At 45.6% G+C, this 24,336-nt stretch overlaps 1 protein-coding gene across 1 annotated transcript in view; it reads left to right on the top strand.

The window, feature by feature from the left end:
* Positions 1–5,269: 5,269 nt before the first annotated feature.
* The window catches only part of LOC126530609 (uncharacterized), a 42,793-nt gene continuing 23,726 nt past the window's right edge, over positions 5,270–24,336 (top strand). Inside the window, exons 1-2 of the mRNA XM_050177872.3 lie at positions 5,270–5,520; positions 11,620–11,772. Of these exons, the coding sequence (XP_050033829.2) occupies positions 5,279–5,520; positions 11,620–11,772 (395 nt within the window). The 5' untranslated portion in view covers positions 5,270–5,278. The remainder of the gene's footprint in view (positions 5,521–11,619; positions 11,773–24,336) is intronic.

Genomic DNA, 24,336 nt, shown 5'->3' with positions numbered 1-24,336 from the left:
GCTTAGGTGGTTTTGCACTGTTGCTGCAAGTAAGAAAATACTCGGAGCTGTGGCAAACGTTACTCTTGCCATTCTCCATATCACAACTTTTGCATCGCTACCACTAGGAATTATGTCCCATCAAAGAAACTGCATTGCGTCTCTATCCTATCTATCTATTGAATCTGTAGAAATGCTTTCCGTAGATAGCTGTCATTGCTATGCGATAGTATCTGAAACTTATCAGCATATGTACCAGATCACAATTGCGATTCCATTCTGTTTTGAGGTTATTGTTTAAAGATAACCGTTTCGTCGACGATAAAGACGCGTCAAATATTATTCTTATCTTTGAGGTTTGTCGATCTGACAATATTACTACCTAATGTGGCATGTTGCAGCAGTGTGTCATAGGTGTACATGGTTGTTCGGCCACCTCTGCTACTCCACTATTTAAATAATCTCTAATGGCACTATCCTAGAGCGGAAGTACACTTTCGTGTCTCTGTTGCTGTCGTGTGAGTTGTTACAACGTGGTCATAGCTATGTTCTTGTTTTACTCAATTTCTATGTTAGCTTTACATGGTAGGCTTACTGAATATCGCTTCTGATCAAGTTTTCAGTGCCTTTTGAAGTACTGAATCATTTCCTCTTATCTCTTGGCTTCTTTTTCAGTGCACTTTATGCCTAGGGGTTCAATAACCTAGAAACGTCTGAGTTTTGTCTTCATGTCAGAATTATGCACGTTAACGTGAACTATCATTACGATTGACTTTTCTATTATTGTTGCGTATGTCTTCGCTTGGCCGTCTACTGTCCAGCCGAATACGGTTTCTGCGACAGTGAACCTCTCGCCTTGTTTTCGGATGTCACCTGTCACTCAGTTCCAGTTCAGTTCAGTTTCAGTTTATTCGTCATTCAAAAAACAGTAAGTAAACAACAAATAGTATGCAGACGAGGGTCCCAAAGTCAATGACGTCAACGGGACCCTCGGGATCAGTACTTTGCCAGTGCTGATCTGATCCAATAAGTATTCCACATTCCAGGGCGGGTGTGCTTCTACATAATCCGTTAGCGAGCTTGAAAGCATCTTTGGCAGCCAGAGAAGCAGGAACGGGATTCCTTCTTTTCAAATAGTATACCCCCAGTGCTTCCAATACGACTTCTTTACTACTGTAGGCAGTTTTCAGTTTATCTGAAACCGAATCCATGACTCTTTTTACCGGCTCCGAACGAGCCTCTCGTGAGGCTGTCATTTCCTTTAACTTTACAGCCAAGTCTCTTATACATGGTTTCTAGAATGAATGATCTTTGGCTGGCAGCATCCAGCAGAACACGACAATAACATTATTACCTTCGACCTTCCGCTAATGCAAATGCACTCTCTAGAAAAAAACTTCACGAAATGTCCATGAACTGGTAAGTACACATTTTCTCTTCCTGAGTTTCACTTTGACCAGGCGTAGCTGCTGCATACTGCGCTGTGCTCTGCTTCGACACACATACGCCACATGCCATTTTCGGAATATCTAATACTTAATGTTTTCGTTACCTATTTTAGCAGTACGGCGAGCTCTCGTACAGCGGAAACATCTATTTGCCTCTTTTAGCTTCATTTTTTTCGTCTTAAGAAGGCTTCGTTTTTCTACAATCGTCAGTGTAGTGAGCAGTATTCTCGCAAAATATGCAGGACTTTGCAGCTGTACATTGAAAATTAACCGTTCTTGTCTGCCGCTCACTCTCAATTCTGTTACCATATGCTTTGTTCCTTTCTGTCCACAATTCCTCTCTGCACTCAACTTGATCTTATACGTATTTCATCAAACGTCTAAGAGCATCTTCATGACATGATGCCACGTTCTGATCTTGTGCTGAAGAACTACTGAGCACTTTGTTTCAACTAGAATCCAATGTATATATCCACTGGCAAAGCTCTTTTTAGGATTGGAAGCAAACACGTTGCACAGGACTCGCTCTTCAAGTTTAGGGATTCCAATCCACATAGGTGCACTTGCGCCTTTTGCGACAGCTTTTTTAAACCGTCATAGTTCTTGCTGCTTGCCACTGTATTCAAGTTAGTCACTGCTTTCATGTGCATTTCTTCCAGCACGTCATCTTTTCCGCACCGCTGCTTAGTAGATCAATGGCTTTCCCATAGTTGCTGTCAAAAATATTGCAGTCCGTGCAGGACAGCTGCCGCTTTTCCAGTTAGTAATGGCAGAAGGTACGTAAATTTATGATTTTCGTTCAGGTCGGTTCTTTTGCGTGCAGCTGTTTCAAATTGCTGCCCAAACCTGTGCCATTTCATTTTATCTTCATTATATCTAGCTTTGGTAGCTTCAGTTGTGTTGCTTGCTGCAGTTGCCTAGTCTCGTCATTAACGTTGGGCTGCTCCCTCGCTGTTTCCTGCACTTCTTTCCGAGAAAGGTATGCGGTGATGCGGTGCAGAGCATTTCTCATGTCTAACTCATACTCAGGGATTTTTGCTATCTCAAAGAGGGGGAGGAGCAAACCATTTATTGAAAAAAAAAACGACACGCAGGTGTCTACCTGAATCTCAGAGATAACGGTTTCATGCACCATGAACTATTCCATCCGCTCGTCCACTTTCTTTGGTTAGTCTGCAATGCCTTTCATCTGGCTGTCTATCATTGATATCGCTTTAACATCTTGATTCTCCTCCAGTTTCTCTTCAGAGTCGCTCACCATGCAGGTTTGTTATTTGGGTCCTCACCGTGTTTCCCTTCTTCCAAGTCACCTCTCCGTTCATGTTGAATAACTGCGGAAACTGCTCGCTTACAGATTCCAGTGGTGAAAAGTCATCCGTGTCTTAGTCGCCCTCTGTGACCCTGAAGCTCCTTGCTGTCGACACCCCATATCGCTGGCGTCGATTAGTTCCCGGCGCTCCCCTTCGAATTTCTTCTGTGACCAGTCCATCGTCCTGGTATTCTGTGGCCAGTCGGAAGGGGAGTAGCCGCCATCCTGGTCACGGCACCATGTCGCAGAAGCGAGGCGGGATAGCTGCGGCAAACGAAATCAAAATTACTATTTTGCTATTGCTTGTACTGCGCAGACCTTCGATACCAACGGTCTTCTTTCTCGTCCGGTCCGCTCCCATGAGTTTCAGTAGTAGTACCTCTGCTTGTATCCACTTGTGCAATTTTTTTTGTATTTTTGCATTCTGTTTGCTCATATTGGTAGACCAAATTCTCAGCCTTCTTGTTTTTTTACTTGGTCGATAAAACATGCCACCTTACATATCGTTCTGTGTGTGATATCGCCAATGACAGCTATGTTGCTCTTGGGTCGTCTGGCAGGATACCCCACGCGATCGCAACATACTACGGGCAGCACGGTAGAGATGTTCGCATAGTAGCTTGAGGGCATTGGGTACCTTGCAAGACGAATTTTGGAGCTCCATGCGAGCGTATGAATGACCAGGTACGACGCACGACCCGCAGAAACTAGGCCCGACTCTATATTGTAAGAAAGAATGTGAATTTTCGCTTCTTGTTTGAACAACGCCACCAGAGCCATTGGCTGGTGCGTTATTGCAGCCGATTTCGGTTCGCGACGCAAACGCTGCGCTTATTTCTGTTGTGCAGTGTAAGGTAGTTTCCCTTATTTACAATGTTTATGGGTATTCTGTGTCGCACATTTTTACTGTTTTTAGTAATTTGTAATTACGTAACACGTTGTCCGTGATTAGTAGGACATCAAGGGAAGCCTTAGGTTACGGTCAACATTTTCACAAATGGCCTAGTCCCTCATCAGCGCAAGACGCCTCGTCGAAACGACGGCTCTCGGCTTCGAATTCCTCTAGTCAGCCCAATGCTAACCACTATAAGATATTTCTTTCTATGAGCTCTTCATCTTGGTTGGTCACCACTGGTTCCTCCTCTCACTTTCACTGGAAGCACACAAGCGTGGCGCGAAACATTGCTATGCAGCGCTTGCGCATTATCACCACGATGAGCACTCGCCGTGATATTGCATTGCTGTCATTATTCCGTGAATTAATTCACTCTGACGGGTTATTCCTAGCATGCTTGAAGCACCACGATTTCACATCGGGCAGATTGTACAATAATTGCACATATGTCCACGTGTATGGAACGACACAAATATTTAACTTTTCAACACTGCCTCCCGCTATCCGTCTCTGGAACAGCCTGCCGGATAGCATTGCGTCGCTCAGAAATCATAATGCATTTTGCAGTAATTTGGTCAAACATTATTTTTTCACACTGTGCGTAGGGTTGAGTTAGCACACGGGTACCTATGAATCAGATTAGGTTTACGTTTTCAATGTATTGGCAGACGTTATGTCATATGTTTGTTTTTTGTTCTTGTTTAACATTTCGCTGCGTATAACGTTTTCAACGTAAAGTATCTTGCTGCTTTTATGTAATACTTCTTGCTGTCCATGCTGTTTTTAGGTAATGCTTATCTGTTAATTCCCTTTTTCTTTAAGAAAAATTAATTACGGAGTTTTACGTGCCAAAGCCACTTTCTGATTATAAGGCACACCGTAGTGGAGGACTCCAGAAATTACGACCACCTGGGGTTCCTTAACGTGCACCTAAATCTAAGTACACGGGCGCTTTCGCCCCCATCGAAATGCGGCCGCCGTGGCCGGGATTTGATCCCGCGACCTCGTGCTCAGCAGCCTAATACCATAGCCACTGAGCAACCACGGCGGGTTTTTTCTTTGTTTTTGAAATCTTTCAGTACATATGTAAATTTCATTGTTTCGTGCCAATGTATGAATTCGTTTATGCATCGTTATCTTTTTACCGATTGTATCTTGTGATACACTGTACCATATGCCCCCTCACGCTATGCCTCTTCGTAGGCCCGTGAGGTCTTTCTGATTGAATAAAAAAATAAATGATGCAGCAGCGACATGAGAGGCGAATAAATCGATAAAGAATCCAAATGTCGAATGACGTCGTTGAGGAATTGTTCTAGGACCGCGAATATAGCAGAAGTCCGATAACAGGCGGGGTTGACACGAGCTTATCAGTGGCACATTTGCCAAGACGAATAAAACTGGAAGTCGCACTTTTTAGTACTTCTCTGAGGTGGCGACGAAAATAGGTGTTATTTACGGTCATCTATGTGCTAGCGTCGACGACTGCGCGTACTTGTTAAACCGTAAACATCAATGAAGTTTAGTCTTGACGGCAGTACAAGGTCGTAGTTCGGAATGGAATTTGATGATGCATCCCACATGCACCGCGCGGGCTATTTTCGCACGTTGTCGGCGCATTGCAATATAGCGCATTCTTGTGCCGGCATGCAGGTGAAAGACCTGAAGTTCGCCGGCGTCAGTGCGAACGCGTTCGCCGACGCCATCGAGGCGAAAACGGCGTACCGCCGAGACGCGAGCGTGTTCGAGAGTAGCCAGCTAATGACGCTGCTGGAGAGCGTGTGGCGCGAGTTCTCCGTCAGCGCTGACCTGTTCCTGTGGACCAGCTGGTACGTTCTCGACGAGCTGGCTCCTTTCGTCGAAACGTCGGTGGCCACCCACACGCGAAGGTACGCGTATCATCGGCGTCGTTCCGTAAGGGAGACTTGCGCTGTGGACGAGAATCTGTTAGTATCCCGCACGACTTCAAGTAACCCGCCTGGCAAGGTCAATTGAAATAGCCCGCAAAGCATTGGGTGGAAAGCTGTCCACACTCGAATGTCACCCACATAAGCAATAGCCGTTATGGGAACAGTGATTGAAGCGCGACTATTTAAGGAGAGAAGAAACATTGAAACCGCTTCTTAATTAAAGTAAGGTACAGTTCGGTTTCAGGCAATGAAAATAATATTTCTCGCCAATGCTATATACGTGTAAGAAAAGAGAACTCCTTTTTATTCGGCCATCAACATAAACTCTACTCGAATATGCAGCCTTCTAGTTTAACTCTCTTTTGCAGCACCCGCTAAAAAAGGGGCTGCTCACGATGCCATCACGTGCAAACAATGTAGCTCTTGAGAGGCACAGAAAAGCATGTTCGCGAAGTTCGCACCATACTGTACGCCCACCTCGAACCTTGTGTTGCTTAGGTTCTCGACGTTGTTCCGAAGTATTGTGGCACTCTGTTGGCACTGTGTTTCATAGTGGTAAGTGTTCAGTCTAAAGTAATGGCCAATGATCAACAAATAATTGTTTACTTCAGTTGGCTTTGTGTGACTGCGCTGACCGAAGGGCTTGGCATCCCACGATGCTACCATTATTCAGCAGCCATAGTTTTCCTTGGCCTACAAAAAAAAAACGATGTTCTGTGTCTGTGTACGATTTCTACACCCGTATGACTGACGGTTACCACATTGCTTAGCGCGCTAAAAGCTCGACATGCCCATCGAGTCGAACTGTGGGGCATTTCAAAGTACAGCTCAAATGGCATGTCACGAGGTGAAATTTCACGCTTTTGATGACAAAAATGACGTCACTTCCACGTCACTGCCATATGGCGCCCCATATCTTTTAGTTCCTCCCGAATTGTTTCGTTGTCCCACAGACGGCGCTAAACTCCATGATCTGCCAATGAACCACCATCTTTTGACCGTATGGGCTTGTAAGGAAGCTTCAATACCAGGCATAGGTCGGCAGAATAAGCAGATGCTCACTGTTGCTCGCTCAATCATGGTCATTAACACAACTCTGTCCAATATACGCGGGACCACGTCACAGTAGGACGTTGTGCACAACATCGCAGCGTCAAGCCACGAATGTTTTCTTTCTGTTATCATTGCTGAGAAACTTGTCCAAGAAACGCAAATTGAAAAAAAACAGTGCGCTGTATCCCCAATTGACAAGCGGAAGACTACCGTCATACCGAATATTCATAAGATTTTACATCGCGTCAAGAAATTTGCTGAAAGGTCAGGTTGCGGGTTATTTTCTTGGCGCCCAACGAACTAGCACGTTTGTGCAGGCTGGTCAACCGAGACGACGCAACCACCGAGAAGAGCAAGAAGAAACACACGAAAAGATGCATGGATTGAAGCTGCCACGTGGTATACAACGTTCCCCTGTCATGTAGGCTCTTGTATTGGGGGCGAGGAGTCACGGAGTCACCTTCTGTTGGAAGCGCTTGCCTTCTGTAGTATGAGGGATCACACGGTGCGCTCCTCATAGGTTTCGCTTACGGCGCTCATTAAAAACACCACGCGGCAGCCCACCTGCACATTTATATAAGTACTCTAAAAACGAGGGAATTTTCTTGCTGTCCAAATAACAACCTTGGGCGAACTAGAAGGACAGAATCGTTTACAGACGCTATCTCTTTACCGAATACGTACAGTGAACGCCACTGCGCGCGGTCGCCGCGATGGAGTCTCCCGAACCGGCTTCTTGCGTGAAAGGTAGGCAAACGCTGAGAGTAAACCATGCGAAATATGTTCCTATAGTATGCTGTCTGTATAACCAAATAGGGCATAACAGAATGAAGCCTCAATGCAGCGATCGCACGGGTTCGCAGCGAGCAACGGTGCGTCTGCATGCACGACCGCGCGCAATTGTTTGGCTTTCGCTGTGAGCACGTTTTCGCACCGTGCCGTGAACTCTAGGCTGCGGCACGTGAGAATTTGACAGCACACTAGCAACCATTGTTGCGTGCACGCTATCAGAACTGTTCAAAAATAATCTCGTTATAGACACTGCGACGCCTCCTGCGACTGTGAGGTGCCGTCGCGACGATTCAATCTTTTTTTTGTCTGCTAAATTCTTGGACATTTCAATATTATTTCGCAAGTTGCGTCGCACTGTATCTTTATCGGACTTCTCAGCGTGAGATTTCCCTCTACTTCTTTTTCGTAATCTAGTGCATTAATTCATAACACGAACATGAGCATATGCCATGCCTTTTTTTAATGTGCGTCTTACCACTCCCTTTCCGTTCTAGTGAACTTGCCAGTATCTAGCGTCAAAAAGTTCATAGACCAAACCGTCATGACATTAGCCGGGCAGCGGGTGCGGGCAAGCGTCTCAGTGCACATTTTCTGCTACTCACCGAACATCGCGCAGTCCCGGCGCCGTAGTAGAAATCTTCCTCGCGTCTGTGCTTGCTGCATATCCGAGTTACAGCCGATGGCTGTCTGCCGGTTCTAAGTCTCGCCAGCCAACCTTCACGCAGCTCATTGTGCTGCGGCTACGTGTAAGGCTGACACCGGGCTCCGTTGCGTACGTCCTGCACTGCGTCACCGAGCAGTAGACTACCATGCTGCACGCCTCCACTACCTATTATAGTACTTTCAAATGTTGTCAAGCAGAGACCCAAGGTAGTAAAGCCTCACCACTTAATCAGAACCGTGGTGCAGGTGGGACCTTAAACTTTCGTTTTCAACTGACTTCGGCGCTTCTGAAGCAGCCGACGCGGCCGCTGTGTCCACGTGATCCCTCACTCCACGTCACGCCGATAGTGGCGCCAGCTTTTCCAGTGGTGGAGCTCGCCCCCAATACAAGACAAACGGGGCGTCAGGGAGCACTGAGGCTCGCTCAGAGCCGGCCAAGGAAGTAATCTGGCGTTGCACGTGTCGACGTGCAGCGGTCGAAAACAAGATTTTGCGCATAGCACTTTATTAAAGACGCACAAGAATCACCTCACGCGCCAAATATTTGTGGCCCACGCAATCCACCGAGCGCACAATGGCGTAAGCTCCTCATCAGTCTATTTGCCTAAGAGTGTAGCTGTTTTCAGGAAGATAAAAGCAATTATCGAGATGCATGCGAAACTCTAGAATAAAAAGCTTGTACCTGCCTCAGAGAAACGTGTACCATGTACCTATCCGATACCTGCCTAAGAGGAAGCGTCAGCTCGGGGGTTTTTATCAATTACATGGGAAATGAGAAATCGTTTTTGCACTCATCAATTCGCTAAATCGTTTTTCTACTAATTGGTAACTACTGCAACAAATTTGATGAAGTTGGTGGCATTTAAAAGATTAACATAAAATCTAATTACTCCGGTTTGCGAATTTTTTATTCATTTCTTCAATTTGTCATAACAATTTTGAAAAATTCGTAAATACACAGGAAGCAAACCTCTCATGTTTACAACTGTTTAGCTCAGCAATTGGAAAGTATATCAGAATTCTGTAAATTACACCTTATAATACATGTAAAACCGACAAAATAAATATATGATATAAATTGACATATGAAATTTTTACGCTTTGGATTATGTAAGTAATGCAGCTCAAACAACTTCGATAGCTCTTTTTGGTACAGCGCTATAAATTTGCAAGCATCGTGCTTCATTTTTTTAAAGCTACCAATCTTTAAGAATTCCTTTTCAAATATTGTGGCGGTAAATTGAGATTACTCTTCAACCGTCACTAGAATTTAAATTTCTTTCTTAAATGCAACAACTTCCATTAAATTGGTCTAGGAATTACCTTAGAAAACTGTGTTTTATGTGCATATGGATATGGCGCATCAGAGCTGGACCCGAGCTAAAGCTTCCTCTTCACAGAAGCAGGCTAGGTGAATACTTGTCACCGCCCCGATTGAAGGCCGATGCCAATGAATATTCATAATCACCATTTTTAATTGCTCTGCGCATTTGGTGAAAGATAAAAAATAATAAGATAGGTAAGACATTTCGCAAGTTATAAAAAGATATGGCTTGGTGGCGCAATTCACGCCCCCTTTCAAAGGGGCGTGCATAGCATCCATCTCTTTATCAAGTATCCATACATTTATCTATCCATCCTAATTCCTGGGCACTATATAGAAATACCAGTTGACTACGAGGTAGGGCTTCCTCTTTAGCCTACTAGCATTAGCCTACTACTGACGTGCACCAACTTTAGCACCGCTACCCCATTGCAAAAACCAGCGTCTTCCAGTGTGAAAACAACGCGCTTTTTGGCGCTGGGTCGCACTGGGTACGTTGGCACTCGCTGGGACTCACTGGGACACCATTGAGAACGCTGGATAAGAGCTGAGTCACACTGGAAGAGACGCTGGTTCCACTGCCATGACGCTGGGGCGCACTGGTTTGTGCTGTACAGGCGCTGGTTCTCGCTGCTGTTCGCTGGTTCGCACTGGAAACCGCGCTGGTTGTGTTTGTGCCGCACTGGTTATAGTACGGAAGGACGAGCGCTGCTGAATATTAAATGCTTTATACAGTTTCATCGCTTGATACTAGTCTCTTGTCCTAAATAACGCTATATCTAGGGGTTATAAAACCCTATTTCGTGTCACAGCTTGGAATAAAGGTGCGTGAGCTGCCCTGTTTATTCATGCACATTTTAAACTGAAAATCGCTTTCGTATTTTTTTTTTTTAATTTTCCCTTTTGACTGGGCGGATAGCTAAATTCTTGAACGAAACCACGTAAACGTAGAGGACGCCGCGTTTTTTAGTAGTTCGCACGTAACGTATGACTGGGAGCTGTCGCCGTTGTCGCAGTGTTGTGGAATGGACAAGAAATGCAGAAGTCGTCCAGACGCGCGCGAACGGACCCCGAGTTCGAAGCCTATCTCTAACTGATATTATCGCACCGATAACAAAGCTGAGGTGATTCGTGCGCTTCCACTTTCCCGATTGTACTAAAAAAAAGTTCTGAGGCTCAAATACACACATTTTAGCTTTCGCCAGCTATATATATCCGCGCCGAGATCGGTCCCCACCGAAGCTTAGGCCTAGCGTATCCGCCGAGTCCGTCCTCACGCTATCGGCGCGTCTAGGCTCAGGAATCAAGAACTCTAACAAGGATAAATCACTCTATATTTCAGCTTTCGCATCGGTGTCCTTAAATAAACACTTTTTTCATGTCTACAGTGCCAACACAAAAAGCGATGACCGCCGATGTGACGCGTCATAAACACAGGTATATGTGCTATCGCCGCAGACTCCCGGCACTAGCCTGCGCTTCTCTGACGAAGATATATGACTAGACAGGCGTGTTGACTGAAAGGCGTCACTGAACTAAGGAAACGTTGCATATCCTTTGCGTGAAGAACAAGAAACGGCTATCGAAATCGGCAGTAACAGCTCATACACCGTCCCGGGTCGGCGGTTCATTTAGGACTTTTTTTCGAAGTTAAAATAGCAATCGCAAGTGAAAATCGATGTTGTGGCACTTCCAAGCATGCTGCTGAATACGGACAGCAACTTTTTTTTTTTCTGGTACAGGCGTGAGGTTTAGTTGCTGGGCGATAGCGCATCAACCATGCTTGTACAAGCCGTAGCTTTGCGAAACAAACTGCTTCTCGGCTTTGACATGGCAAATTATCCGTGTATTTCCGTCTGTTGGCGTAGCGTAGCGGTAGAGTGCCGGGCTTGGGATCTGTAGGTCGGGCGATCGAATCCTGGTCGAGTAGTTTGATTTTTACGTTTTTTTTCTTTTTTTTTTATGGCACTAAAACGCTCTTTGTTGCTTTCTGTATTCAAAAAAATATATGCGGCGTCCAGGCACCGCATATTTAACGCGCTAGAGCTGTTTCTCGCGCGAGTACCCAGTGCCTCCCAGCACGCTGCACCTTCCCAGCGCAACAGCGTCCAGCGCGCTGCACTGGGCCCATAATCCGGCGCACTGGGTCCCAGTGGCACTGGGTCCCAGTGGCACTGGGTTTTGCAATAGGGTAGGTGCGCTGTTCGGCATAACATAGTGGTTTAATAATTTCTTTTTTCGATCAGTGCCATATCCTTCGGTCTGGCCTGCGTGGAGATGGTATCGCACACCATGGCCCCAGCACTGGCTGCGCTCATTCGCTTGTCACAAGTCACGAGCAAGGCTCGCCACCAGATAACCACAATGACCAACGTCCTCGCCAGTTGCCTCAAGGGAAAGTGAGTAGGCACTCTCTGCCACGCATACTTTAACATAGTTCTAAACGAAACTTCCTACTTATGTGGGTTGTTATTTCTTGAGAACATGCAGAATTTTGAAATATCCGCTGTGGCAACTGTAATTATGTTAGCGGAGAAATTTACTCACCCCAGAAACCGAGATGCATATTGGATAATTAGCAAGAACTACTAATTAACATTTTAACTAATTAGTAGACGGCACATTTTGTATTGTACAAATTGTGGCTAGTGAGTTTTGAAGGCATATTCATTTGAATCACATGGTTTTCAGGTTATGTGCCATGAAACTTGCCGTCAAGTTGCCCTATTATTGCACTTACTCTTTAACAAACCATCGTTTTATGTATTCAAGCACGAAAGTAACTGGAAGGCGTATGTCTTTCCCCGCACGCCTTGCGAATGAATAACTAAAAACTGGTGTCATCCTGAAAATATGTTTCAAGCGGACAGGCCTTGCGAATTCACCGGGTAGAATTCGTAAATAGCATTATGTGTCGTAAAGTAACCAATTATTAAGGTAATTACTAAATGTTTGTTAATTATTCCAATATGCATTTCAATTTCTCGCACAAGAAATAACCGCCTCTTTGAGTAGTCCAGCTAATTGACTAGAGCTATGATATCTGTCACTCAAAACTCTGTACGGTCTAAATAGAAGCATCCGGGGTATTCCTTGAAACGGTGACATCATTTTTGTTTGTTCTTGTTTTTGCAATTTAGGTTAGCAAATTGACGAAGATAATTGCCTTTAAAAGTAATGTGAAAATGTCGCAACTGTAGGGAGCTCAGGTTTAACTGATGCCACCGTTTTCATTAAAGATTCATTGAATATCAAGTTTACACTTACGTACACACACAGTTCTATATGCTGCAGCTATTGAAACATCTGGAGCGGACATTAGTGATGTCTCACATATACGTTCAGAAATATACCAAGAAATTCTAAATATAATTCTTCCTAAACTTCAGAAAACATTGCAACAACTTCTCGCGTGCTGTAAAGCCATATATGTCGTATTTGTCAGCTTTAAATGCTCTAACAAACGTAGTTCAACAAACTGCGATGTGTAGAAGTACAGCAAGCGAGAGAAAGGCTTTAAGTAATGGAACGTGTATAGACAGGGTTTGGTACGTAATTGAACCAAGAATTTAACAAAAATTGCACACCGCAGTTGGGGGAAACCAACGACATATGGTTTGCCATCCTGTGGCGCTCCTCAAAATATTTTTTTATATTCCGAATAATTCTTTACCAGGGATCAATTATTTGAAATTTGTTATATTCACTTTAGCTTCAAGTGCGTTTCGTGATATTGTATAGGGAATTCAGAAACGACCAATCCTATTTTTTCTGCCAACGTAGAATGTGTGTGGTAATTTTCTCGGCGTTTAAAAAAAAGCCCGAGCAATACGAAATAAAACCATGTGACTGCCCTCATGCGCTATGGCATCGCAGCGTTCTCAACCACGGTGGAAGAACAGATAAGGTGTCGGAACGAGGCTGCCGCGCCGAAGATTTCTTTAGTCGTGGTTTGCATCTCTCTCGGCAGATAGCGCGGATTATTGTGGGGTAAACTTTGGGTTTTGTGGCGAATGGGCGTGCTTTTCGGGGCTCCGTGGCGACGACGAAATCATAAGTTTATGTGCATGCTTTGAGCTTGCTTTTGTTTTTATTTGCTGGTTTTTTGCATTTAAATAATAATTGGGGGGTTTCCCTTTTCTTTCCTTTTTTTTGTCTCTCGTATTTCAGGTGCGCGGGTGTGCTTCGTGTACATTTGTTTTGCAGGATGATCAGAGCGTCCTTTCGTGCCGCGTGTTCTAAAACGTGCGGCCTGGTGGGCCGTTGAGTGTTTGTAGTCTTTAAATAGTAGCTTGGAAGTGGCAAGACAAATAGCTATTAGTGGTTTTACTGTGCGGGTTTGGTAGAAAACTGAGAGCGTGGCCGCGTGGTTTAGCGCGTGCGAGAATGTGTCATACCTTCGGTCTCCGCGGCATTGATTGTTTTTGAAACAGTGGTGAGAGTTGCTTTGCGGCATCTTGAGGATTTGGATCCTGTGCGTATCGGCTTTTTCTAAAAGGCACGTGCTCGGCATTGATATACTATTATAGTATTTGCAAAAAGCCGTGCAATACATGGCGAGCAAGCCGTTAAAGCAGTCAGTACGCGAGGGGGGGGGGGGGGTCACTCAAGGCAGATGAGGAATCGGGGGAGAATGGAGAGGGCTTCGAATCAACCGGCACACAATGTGATGTCGATACTAGGCTGCAGAAAATGGAGGCTTTCCTGGAAGAGCTTCTCAAACAGGTCCAACAGCTCAAAAATGAGCTAAACAGGGAGCGTGAGGCATGAAAGGTAGTTGAAAGCAGTTGAAGTTGAAGAAGTTGAAGCAGCCGAGGAAAAGCTGTACAGGGCCGCCATTGTGACCTAGAATGTGCGTGAAAATGGAACGCAGACCCCCAACGCGACAGGCGCTGAAGGGTCAGAGAAATACGTGGAACGCAGGCAGGGGGATGAAGGGTTAGCTGGAAAGAGCAGCCCCTTTATTGAGGCCGCTACGCGGAAAAAGCAGGAGTCTAGGGGACAATGCCCCTTGTCGAGTCCGAATCACGCGGAAAATGACAAAGGGAAGCAGGGAGACGTAGTCTGAGAGAGTGGAAGGGTGATTATCTCTGGCTATTCAAACCTGGCTGGGTGCTCGAAAGCAATTGTGGAGAGGGTGAAAGGCGACAAAAGAGTGGCGGTAGGGACATTTCCAGGGCGCACACTGGGCTCTGTCATGGACCGAGCAAAAGAAAAGCTCGCGGAAAATGCCCACGTGCACAACCTCATCATAGTAGCAGGTGGGCTAAATGACGTCCTAAACAGGAAAGGGCCAGGACTAGCCCAGCGCTTGGCGAAGGGGGTGCACGACTTGCGTGAGCTATCCCCTCAGGTGCAGATCATGGTGTGCACGGTGCCGGAGGTTCCTGTGCGTGTCAGTCACGTACAAAGAGCCGTAGTGGCTGCTAATGAGGCAATATGGAAAATAACCCGAGAGAAAGGCTTTGAGGTTTACGAAGTAAACAGGGAAGTGAGAAGATGTGGTGGTTTTAAACGAGACGGATCCACTTCAATTACAGGCTAGCACTAGAAGTGGGCTGGCGACTTGGTGGCCGCGCTGTAGCTCTTTTAGGGCGCCCGCGGGCGCTCAGTAGGTCAGAGTAGGTAGTAATGAAGAAGGTCCTCTAGGGGAACATCAGAAGAGCATGGCCGTCGATAACAGAAAAAGGAGGAAAACAAGAAAAAGAGCTCGCCATGCAATAGGCTACATAAACATGAAGGGCGGCAGAAGAAAGGAAAAGTGGGCAGAGACTGAGGAGCAGTTACACAGAGAACAAACAGGGGTGTATGCGGTTACAGAAACGCACCTTAGAGACTCAGAGTAGCCGTCAGTTATTGAGAATTATGTTTGGGAAGGTGCAACAGAACTAAGTCGGAAAGAAAGGGAGGGGGAGTCGGAACGCTCATCCTTCAGGGAGCCAAATGACAAAGAGTAAATTCACAATGTCAAGAGCATCTTTGGTTATCAGGTACAATAAGTGGGAAAGAAACTTGGCTGGGCGTTACGTATTTGTGGACAGGAAAAAATTGCACAGAGAAGAATAAAGAGTTCGTGGAATGCATAAGCGCTGATATTAAGGGTTTCGGGAATGGTGCTGAAATTGTCCTATTAGGTGACATGAATGCCCACATACAGGATTTAGATGGCTATACCGATAATAACGGGAAGTCAATGCTGGACCTTTGTGAGCAACATAGCCTCGTGATCGTGAATACAGGGCCTAAGTGTGAAGGACAGATCACGTGGGAAGTGGGAAACCGGCAATCGACCATTGATTACTGTCTGATGACAGAAGGAATTCATGATAAGTTGAGAGAAATTGTCATCGATGAGGAAGGGTTTCACAGCATAGGGAGTGACCATAAACGCATCATGTTGAAAATGGGATATGTAGTTGGGAAAGAGAGCAAGGAGAGCAAGATGGCCAGTCGAAATTTGAACGCTGGACAAATAGCAAATACAGTCACTAGAGTTGAGGAATAACTTGGCAAATGGCCAACTAAAGAGAGGGAATATGGTGAGCTTCTAAGTGTAATAACGACAGAAATACGGAAAGAGAAACAACATGTTCGTTGGAAAAGAAAAAAGAAACCGAAAAGCTGGTGGAACAAAGAGATACGAGAAGCGATCGCCGAACGACAGAAAGGATCTCGAGAGCACAGGCCGACAAAGAAGGCGCAGTTGCCACAGGATGAAGTAACCAGTAAATGGGAAATATAACGGGAGAAAATTCTATGGTTCAAATATTGGTGCAAGCAAAATTAAAAGGTGAAAGTGAACGTTGGTTGTCAGAAATACGTGAGAAAAAGAAGACCGCACCTAGAATATTTTGGAACCACATAAAATTATTACAACAATACAAGATATCCTAGACAAAGATGAAAACAGACTGGGAGGAGAAGCGACAATAAATTACATCCGAAAAGCAACAGCCGAATCTTTCCAAGGCAATGACGAGGTTGTACTTGATTAAAAAAAGAGCATGAAAGAGACCCAAGGGGAAAAGGAGCTGGTGCTGACAAATTTAAACTGGAAGAAAGTGGAAGAGAAAATTCCTAAGCGCACAGCCACAGAGCTAGACGAGGTTCTCGTTAGGCTGATAAATGAACTAGGACCAAAAGGTAAGGAAGCTCTGGGGAAAGCAGTGGAAAAAACTTTGAAAGACAGACAAGTACTAGACAGTTGGCGAGAAAGTAGAATGAACTTAATTTATAAAGGTAAGGCGGAGAAAGACAGAATTCGCTCGTATAGACCGTTGACCATTACATCGGTAATATAAAGGCTAACAATGCAGGCAATCAAATTAAAGCTTCAAGCATGGGCATGGAATAATGGCATCTTGGGAGAGCTTCAGAATGGCTTCAGAATAGGTAGGCGTTTGGATGATAAATTGTTTGTTCTTACTCAGTGTATTGAAATATGAAAAGCAGAAAGCAGACCGTTGTATGTGGCCTTTTTAGACATTACAGGAGCCTTCGACAACGTAGACCACAACATTTTGTAGGATATTATGGAAGGGGAAGGCTTAGGTAACAATTGTCTACAGCTTTTGAGAGAGATTTACCTAGAAAATACCGTTTGCGTTGAATGGGAAGGGATGAGGAGCGAGGAGAAAGTTCATATCAACAAGGGACTGAGGCAGGGGGGCCCTTTATCCCTACTGCTGTTTATGATGTACATGGTGAGGATGGAGAGGGCGCTAGAAGGAAGTAATATCGGGTAATATCTCATACAAACAGGCTTTTACAGCAATAGAGCAGCAACTCCCAGGTTTATTTTATGCGGACGACATTGTGTTGCTAGCTAACAAGCAAAGTGATTTTCAACGTCTGGCTAATATCTGTGGACAGAAAGGCAACAATTTAGGTTTGAAATTTAGTGTTAGAAAGTCAGGTGTTATGATATTCAATGAAAACAGTGAACAGACAGTGGAGATACAGGGCCAAGAAATACCTCGGGTAACAGAAATAAATACCTTGGTATATGGATAAACGAAGGCGATGGATATATGGAAACACAGGAAAAAACCATAACAGTAAAGGGAAGCGAAATGCAGCCATAATGAAGCACAGAGCGCTATGGGGATACAATAGGTACGAGGCCCTCCGAGGTATGTGGAAAGGTGTAATGGTTCCAGGACTTACTTTTGGAAATGCGGTTGTTTGCGATAAATCAGGGATACAATCAGGACTCGACGGGAACCAAAGGTCAGTGGGTCGCCTCGCATTGGGCGTTCACGGGAAGAGTACTAATGAAGCTGTGCAGGGTGATATGGGCTGGACTAGTTTTGAAGTGAGGGAAGCTCGCAGTAAAATTGAGTATGAAGAACGGCTGAGGAATATGGAGGAAAGTGAATGGGCTGGGAAAGTGTTCAGGTATCTGTACAGGAAAAACATTGATTCACAGTGGAGGAAAAGAACTAGGGAGCTTACCAGCAAGTATGCGGCCTGTAGGGTGGACAACACAGCAACAAAAAGGTCAAGGGGAAAGTCAGCGAGGCTAAATTAATCTCATGGGTGGCGGCAATGGAAAAGAAACCTGCCATGAGTAACTACTTAAGAGGAAAAAACGAAATCAGGAAAGAAACCATTTATGATAACTCAAAGGGAAGCTCATTACTTTTCGAAGCGAGATCGGGATGCCTTAGAACACGCACCTATAAAGCGAGATATAAGAAGAAGAAGCATGTGCTTGCTGCGGTAAAGCTAGGGAAACTACGGAGCATGTTTTATTAGAATATGAAGACGTGTACCCAGCGGTCGATTTAGGGACCACTGGCCTCCTTGAAGCCCTCGGGTTCCGAGGGAGCAGTGGTAAAGCAAACATGTCCGCAATAGACATTAGTAAGAGGCGACTGGAGGACTGGTGGAAGTAAAGTAGGGAAATGACAAAGGCGGAGACGTACAAAAGCACAGTTCGCAATAGGGGATCAGAAAATTTGGGCGTGGTAGTTCATAGTGTTTTTTTTTCTCGTTTTTCATTGTTTAACCTAGGTAGGATATTAGGCAGTATAGTATCAAGAGCTTGGTTCCAAAGGGGGCACTCATAACATCCTTAGCATGCATGCTAAAGACGAATATTGCTACTAACCACGCAAATTACTTTTAATATTCGCTATCTGAATCCAGAGTATCTAACAAGCTACTGCATTCCAACCTTATTTTTACGCTGGGTAGACTCCACCTAGTCTGCTGAATACTACCACGGTACGGTGGGGCGAAAAATAAAAAACACAAATATACGACTGTACAGACATCTCCCAACGGGATATATTGCTGCGGGCTACTCTCTGTGTAGAGAAGGTTTATTGGAAGAAAACCGACGGCCCTGAGCGCCAGTCGAAGTTCCGTTATGGCTAGGCGAACGACTTCTTGCCCCCTCTCTTACTCCGTGTCCCACTGTTGCTGGGGGCATATACCCAAATCATACACAACTTTCACGCTTATAACAGACCCCTCCGCCCAGCCGAAGCCCGCCGGGCAAGTCAAACAGCATCTCGAGCTGTGGAGGGCTTCAAGCGGGCAACATGAGTCACTTCAGTCTTTGAAGAGCGTCGACCATTTGAAAGGAGACGCGCTATGTGGTACGTCAATTCACTTATACGGTCTAACACAACGCGAGGTGCAACATAGTGCGCCCCAGTAGATTTTCGCACAACAACCCACGTTTTCTGGCAGGCGTCCACAGCCACACTAAGTCAGCTGGATCATATGTGACGTGCCGGTGTCGGTGGTCGTAACGTGCCTTTGAGCGTTCTTGTGAAGCAAGGGTGTGCAAATAAGCATGGCGGCGGGCTTCTTTTGCACGACAGATGGTCTCAGATATGCAGGCATCATTGTGGTTCATAAATAGGAAGATCGTATCAAGGGTATAACATGGCGGTCAAGCGTAAACGAGAAAGAAGGGGCTGTAGCCGGTAGTTTCCTGCTGGGTGGTATTAAATGCAGAATTAGCGAAAGGTAGAACGCGGTCCTAGTGCTTGTGATCCATCGAGACGTACATGGACAACATGTTCGTGGGAACATTGGTGGGTTCCGTAAGGCCGTTTGTTTGCGGATGGTACGGCCTAGAGTGTCGAAAACTTGAACATAGACGAAGCCTCTCTTGAACCACATCTGCAGTAAACTGTCACCCACGATCGCTAATAACAACGTTAGGAGACCCGTGTCGGATAATAATAAAACGTAGCAAGAAAATGCACACGTGGGCTGCCGTAGCAGATGATATTGCAGCCGCCTCACAGTAGCGTCTCAGGTGGTCAGTGCACACTTCGATTCTGGCGATTTCCGTTAGAGGACCGTGGAAACGCGCCGAGAAGGTTGATGCCGGCTTGCTCGAATGGAGTCTTTGGGGGTGGCACAGGGTGTAGTCTACCAGGAGGAGTACTTGTGAGACTTTTGCAACGTTGACCTCCATTGCAGCCTGACACGTACTGCCGCGTCGTCTGATGCATCATCATCGTCGTCATCAGGGTGGTGGCGTTCACTGCAGGGCAAAGGCCTATTCTATTCTTCTCCAACTACCCCGGTCATGTACTAATTGTGGCCATGTTGTCCCTGCAAACTTCTTAATCTCATCCGCCCACTTAACTTTCTGCCGCCCCCCGATACGCTCCCCTTCCCTTGGAATCTAGTCCGTAACCCTTATTGAACATGTGTTACCTTCCCCCCTACCCATGCCGATTTCTTTTTCTTGATTTCAAGTAAGATGTAATTAACTCGTGTCTGTTCCCTCACCCATTTCTGCTGTCTTCCCTCACCCAATGTGCTCTCTTCTTATCCCCTTAGCGTTACACCTATCATTCTTCTTTCCATAGCTCGTTGCGTCGTCCTCAATTTAAGCATGACCCTTTTCGTAAGCCCCCCGGCTGCTGCCGCGAACGTGAGTACTGGTAAGACGCAGCTGTTATACACTTTTCTCCTGAGGGATAATGGCAACCTGCTGTTCATGATCTGAGAACGCCTGCCAAACGCACCCCAGCCCATTCTTATTCTTCTGATTATTTCAGTCTTATGATCCGGATCCGCGGTCACTACCTGCCCTAAGTAGATGTATTCCCTTACCACTTCCAGTGCCTCGCTACCTATCGTAAACTGCTGTTCTATTCCGAGACTGTTAAACGTTACTTTTGTTTTCTGCAAATTAATCTTTAAACCCACCCTTCTGCCTTGCCTCTCCACGTCAGTGAGTATGCATTGGAATCGGTCCCATGAGTTACTAAGCAAGGCAATATCATCAGCGAATCGCAAGTTACTAAGGTATTTTCCATTAACTCTTATACACAATTCTTCCCAATCCAGGTCTCTGAATACCTCCTGTAAACACGCTGTGAATAGCATTGGAGAGATCGTATCTCCTTGCCTGACACCTTTCTTTATTGGCCTTTTGTTGCTTTCTTTATGTAGGACTACGGTGGCTGTGGAGTCACTATAGATATCTTTCAGCATTTTTACATACGGCTCGTCTACACCCTGATTCCGTAATGCCACCATCGCTCCTGATGTTTCGACTGAATCAAACGCTATCTCGTAATTAATGAAAGCTATATATAAGGGTTGGTTATATTCCGCACATTTCTCTGTCACCTGATTGATAGTGTGAATATGGTCTATTGTTGAGTTGCCTTTACGGAATCCTGCCTGGTCCTTTGGTTGACAGAAGTCTAAGGTGTTCCTGATTCTATTTGCGATTACCTTAGTAAATACTTTGTAGGAAACGGACAGTAAGCTGATCGGTCTATAATTTTGAAATCTTTGGCGTCCCCTTTCTTATGGATTAGGATTATGCTAGCGTTCTTCCAAGATTCTGGTATGCTCGAGGTCATGAGACATTGTGTATACAGGGTGGCCAGTTTTTCTAGAACAATCTGCCCACCATCCTTCAACAAATCTGCTGTTGCCTGGTCCTCCCCAGCTGCCTTCCCCTTTTGTATAGCTCACAAGGCTTTCTTTACTTCTTCCGGCGTTACTTTGTGGGATTTCAAATCCGTCTAGACTATTATTTCTTCCATTATCGTCGTGGGTGCCACTTGTACTGTATGAATTTCCAGAGAACTCCTCAGCCACCTAAACTATATCATTGACATTAGTAATGATATTGCCGGCTTTGTCTCGTAACGCATACATCTGATTCTTGCCTATTCCTAGTTTCTTCTTCAGTGCTTTTAGACTTTCTCCGTTCCTGAGAGCATGTTTAATTCTATCTATATTGTACTTCCTTATGTAAGCTGTCTTACGCTTGTTGATTAACTTGGAAAGTTCTGCCAGTTCTATTCTAGCTGTAGGCTTTCATACATCAGCGTTTCTTGATCAGATCTTTGGTCTGCTGCGATGCCTACTGTTATCCTGTCTAACGGAGTTACCGTTAGGCAGGATACTAGTAAGCTATCGTATGATAAGCCTGATAAGTCTCATGGATATTAGGGCAGTAAAATATTTCTTGAAGACGGCAAAGCGTTCTAGCTGCTCCCACATTACCGGAGGCTGGTTCGTCACGCAAAACCCGCTAGACAGAAGTGCGCAGACGTTTCGGGACCACCAGGAGATATAGTGAATCTGTCGTAGAATAGTTCTTGTATAGAAGCTCATTACATGTGCTAACACGATTCACGTTTTATTTTTGTTAGGGAGCAAGTTGTTGTTTTAAAATGTCATCGTTTTACTGCTCAGTCTTCCATGTATTGAGGTTAGCAGATGCGGTATCCAAGGATACGACGTAGCGGTCAAAGTTGTCCGCGTCACAGTCCGTCGTGGGAAGAGGTAGCCGCGACAGGCAATCGACGTGGGCGTGCCGTCGACCGGTTTTATAGTAAACGGTGAAGTTGTACTCCTGCAGACGGAGTGTCCAACGTGTAAGCCTACCAGATGGATCACGCAGGTTGACGGGCCAGCACAAAGAGTGATGGCCTGTCACGATGGTGAAAAGGCGTCCATACAAGTATGACCGAAAGCGCTGCATTGCGAAAATCGCCGCGAGACATTCCTGTTCTGTGACAGTGTAATTGCGCTCGGGCTTGCCTAGAGAGCGACTCGTGTACGCTACGACGTGTTCTTTGGTGTCGAAGCGTTGAAGAAGAACAGCGCCGACATCAATACCCCTAGCATCCGTTTGCAGTTCTGTGGGAGCCAAGGGGTCGAAGTGTTTGAGAACTGGATTGGACGTCAAACGGAACTCCAGTTCACGAGAAGCACGCGCACATTCTGGGGTCCAGTCAAAGCGAACGCCTTTTTGAAGAAGACGTACATGTCAGCGGGTACGCGATGTGAGCAAGTCCGCGAATAAACTGACGGAAGTATGAGCAAACGCCCAAGAAGCTTCATAGATTTTTACTGAGCGAGGTTCCTGAAACGCTTCGACCGCAGCCGTTTTCGCTGGACCAGGTCTTATGCCCTCTTTGGCCACTAGGTGGCCTAGAACTAGTGTTTGACGTTCTCAAAAGCGACATTTCTTGGAGTTTACTACCAAGCCTGCTTTGCCTAGGCACTCTAGTACAAGAGGGAGGTGAGTGTTGTGTTCCCTAAACGTGTGTCCGAAAACCACGACATCATCCAGATAACACATGCTGACTTCCCACTTCAAACCACGCAGAATGTTGTCCATGAAGTGCTCAAAAGTTGCAGGCGCGTCACACAGCCCGAACGGCATAACATTAAATTCGAAAAATGCATCTGGTGTAACGAATGCGGTTTTTTCCTTGTCTGCCTTGTCCATCGGAACCTGCCAGTATCAGGACCGCAAGTATACACTCGAAAAGTATGAGGCCGAAGAAAGGCAATCTATAGCATCATCAATCCGTGGCAAAGGGTATACGTCTTTCTTGGTAACGGCGTTGAGGCGGTGGTAATCAACTTAAAATCGCCATGTGCCATCTTGCTATTTGACTAGAATAGCTGTGGCTGCCCACCGATTACTCGACTCTTCGATAGCGTTTTTCTTTAGCATGTCACGGACTTGGTCATTGATGACATTGAAGGTGACACCAGGTATGGCTTTTGTCGCAGAGGCTGCTGAAATGCCGTGCCTATGCGATGCTGTACATGAGTAGAGGGAAAGGATGGCGGAGCCTCTTTCTGGGAAAAGTCGAACACTGCGATGTGTTTTCGTAGAATATTTGCCAGTTTCTGACTTCGGTTAGTACTGAGCGATTCGTTTATCATAGCCATCATAGAAGTGTCCGTGGCACATGCATTCCGAAAGGGACTCATCCTTGGCATCTGGGACTTCTGCAAGGATGGCGAGTGCCAATACTTGATGTTCACGAATAGCCGCAATTTTCAGACCCTCCGGTAGTATTCTGGATTCATTGGACCAAGTTATCGTGCATAAAACAGTACGCCCATCGATAACCGAGCGTGTGCAATGGGGCACTAGAACATTCTTCTTAATGCAACTAAGGTGAACTACGGAAGCGTCAAATGTTCTGACGGTTGCAGGAGAGCAGGCGACTGGGACACATTTGACAGACAAGGGCGGTACGACGGTGTCTGCGGATAGACAAAGGGCACTTTCGTAACACGGCGGATGTTGCATAAATACGGCAGGAAGGCTCGATTCTACAGTAATTTCTCCCTTTCGGCAATCGACATTGGGACACACAGCTTAAGAAAATCGAGGCTCAGATTCCCGTCATGTGTAGCATGACGTAAAACTACGTATTCCGCGTTAAACGTTTCATAACTCAAGCTAACTGCTGCACTACACACACCTACAAGGCACAATAATGCTCCACTCACTACGCGAAACACATCGAAATGGTCGCAAGAAACAGCACTTTTCGCCCTGGAAGGCGTTTCGACGCGTAACTCATTACGGAAACGCTCGCTCCGGTGTCCACTAAGGCCATTGTTGAGACGCGGTCTCCATGTACACAAACCTTATTTTTAAACTTGCAAATTGGCGGAGGTATTTCTGTAATAATCGAAGACTGTCCAGCGGGCTCACC

Source organism: Dermacentor andersoni, chromosome 4 (assembly GCF_023375885.2).
Source record: "Dermacentor andersoni chromosome 4, qqDerAnde1_hic_scaffold, whole genome shotgun sequence".
Taxonomy (NCBI): domain Eukaryota; kingdom Metazoa; phylum Arthropoda; class Arachnida; order Ixodida; family Ixodidae; genus Dermacentor; species Dermacentor andersoni.
This window is presented reverse-complemented; position numbering and strand designations above follow the sequence as displayed.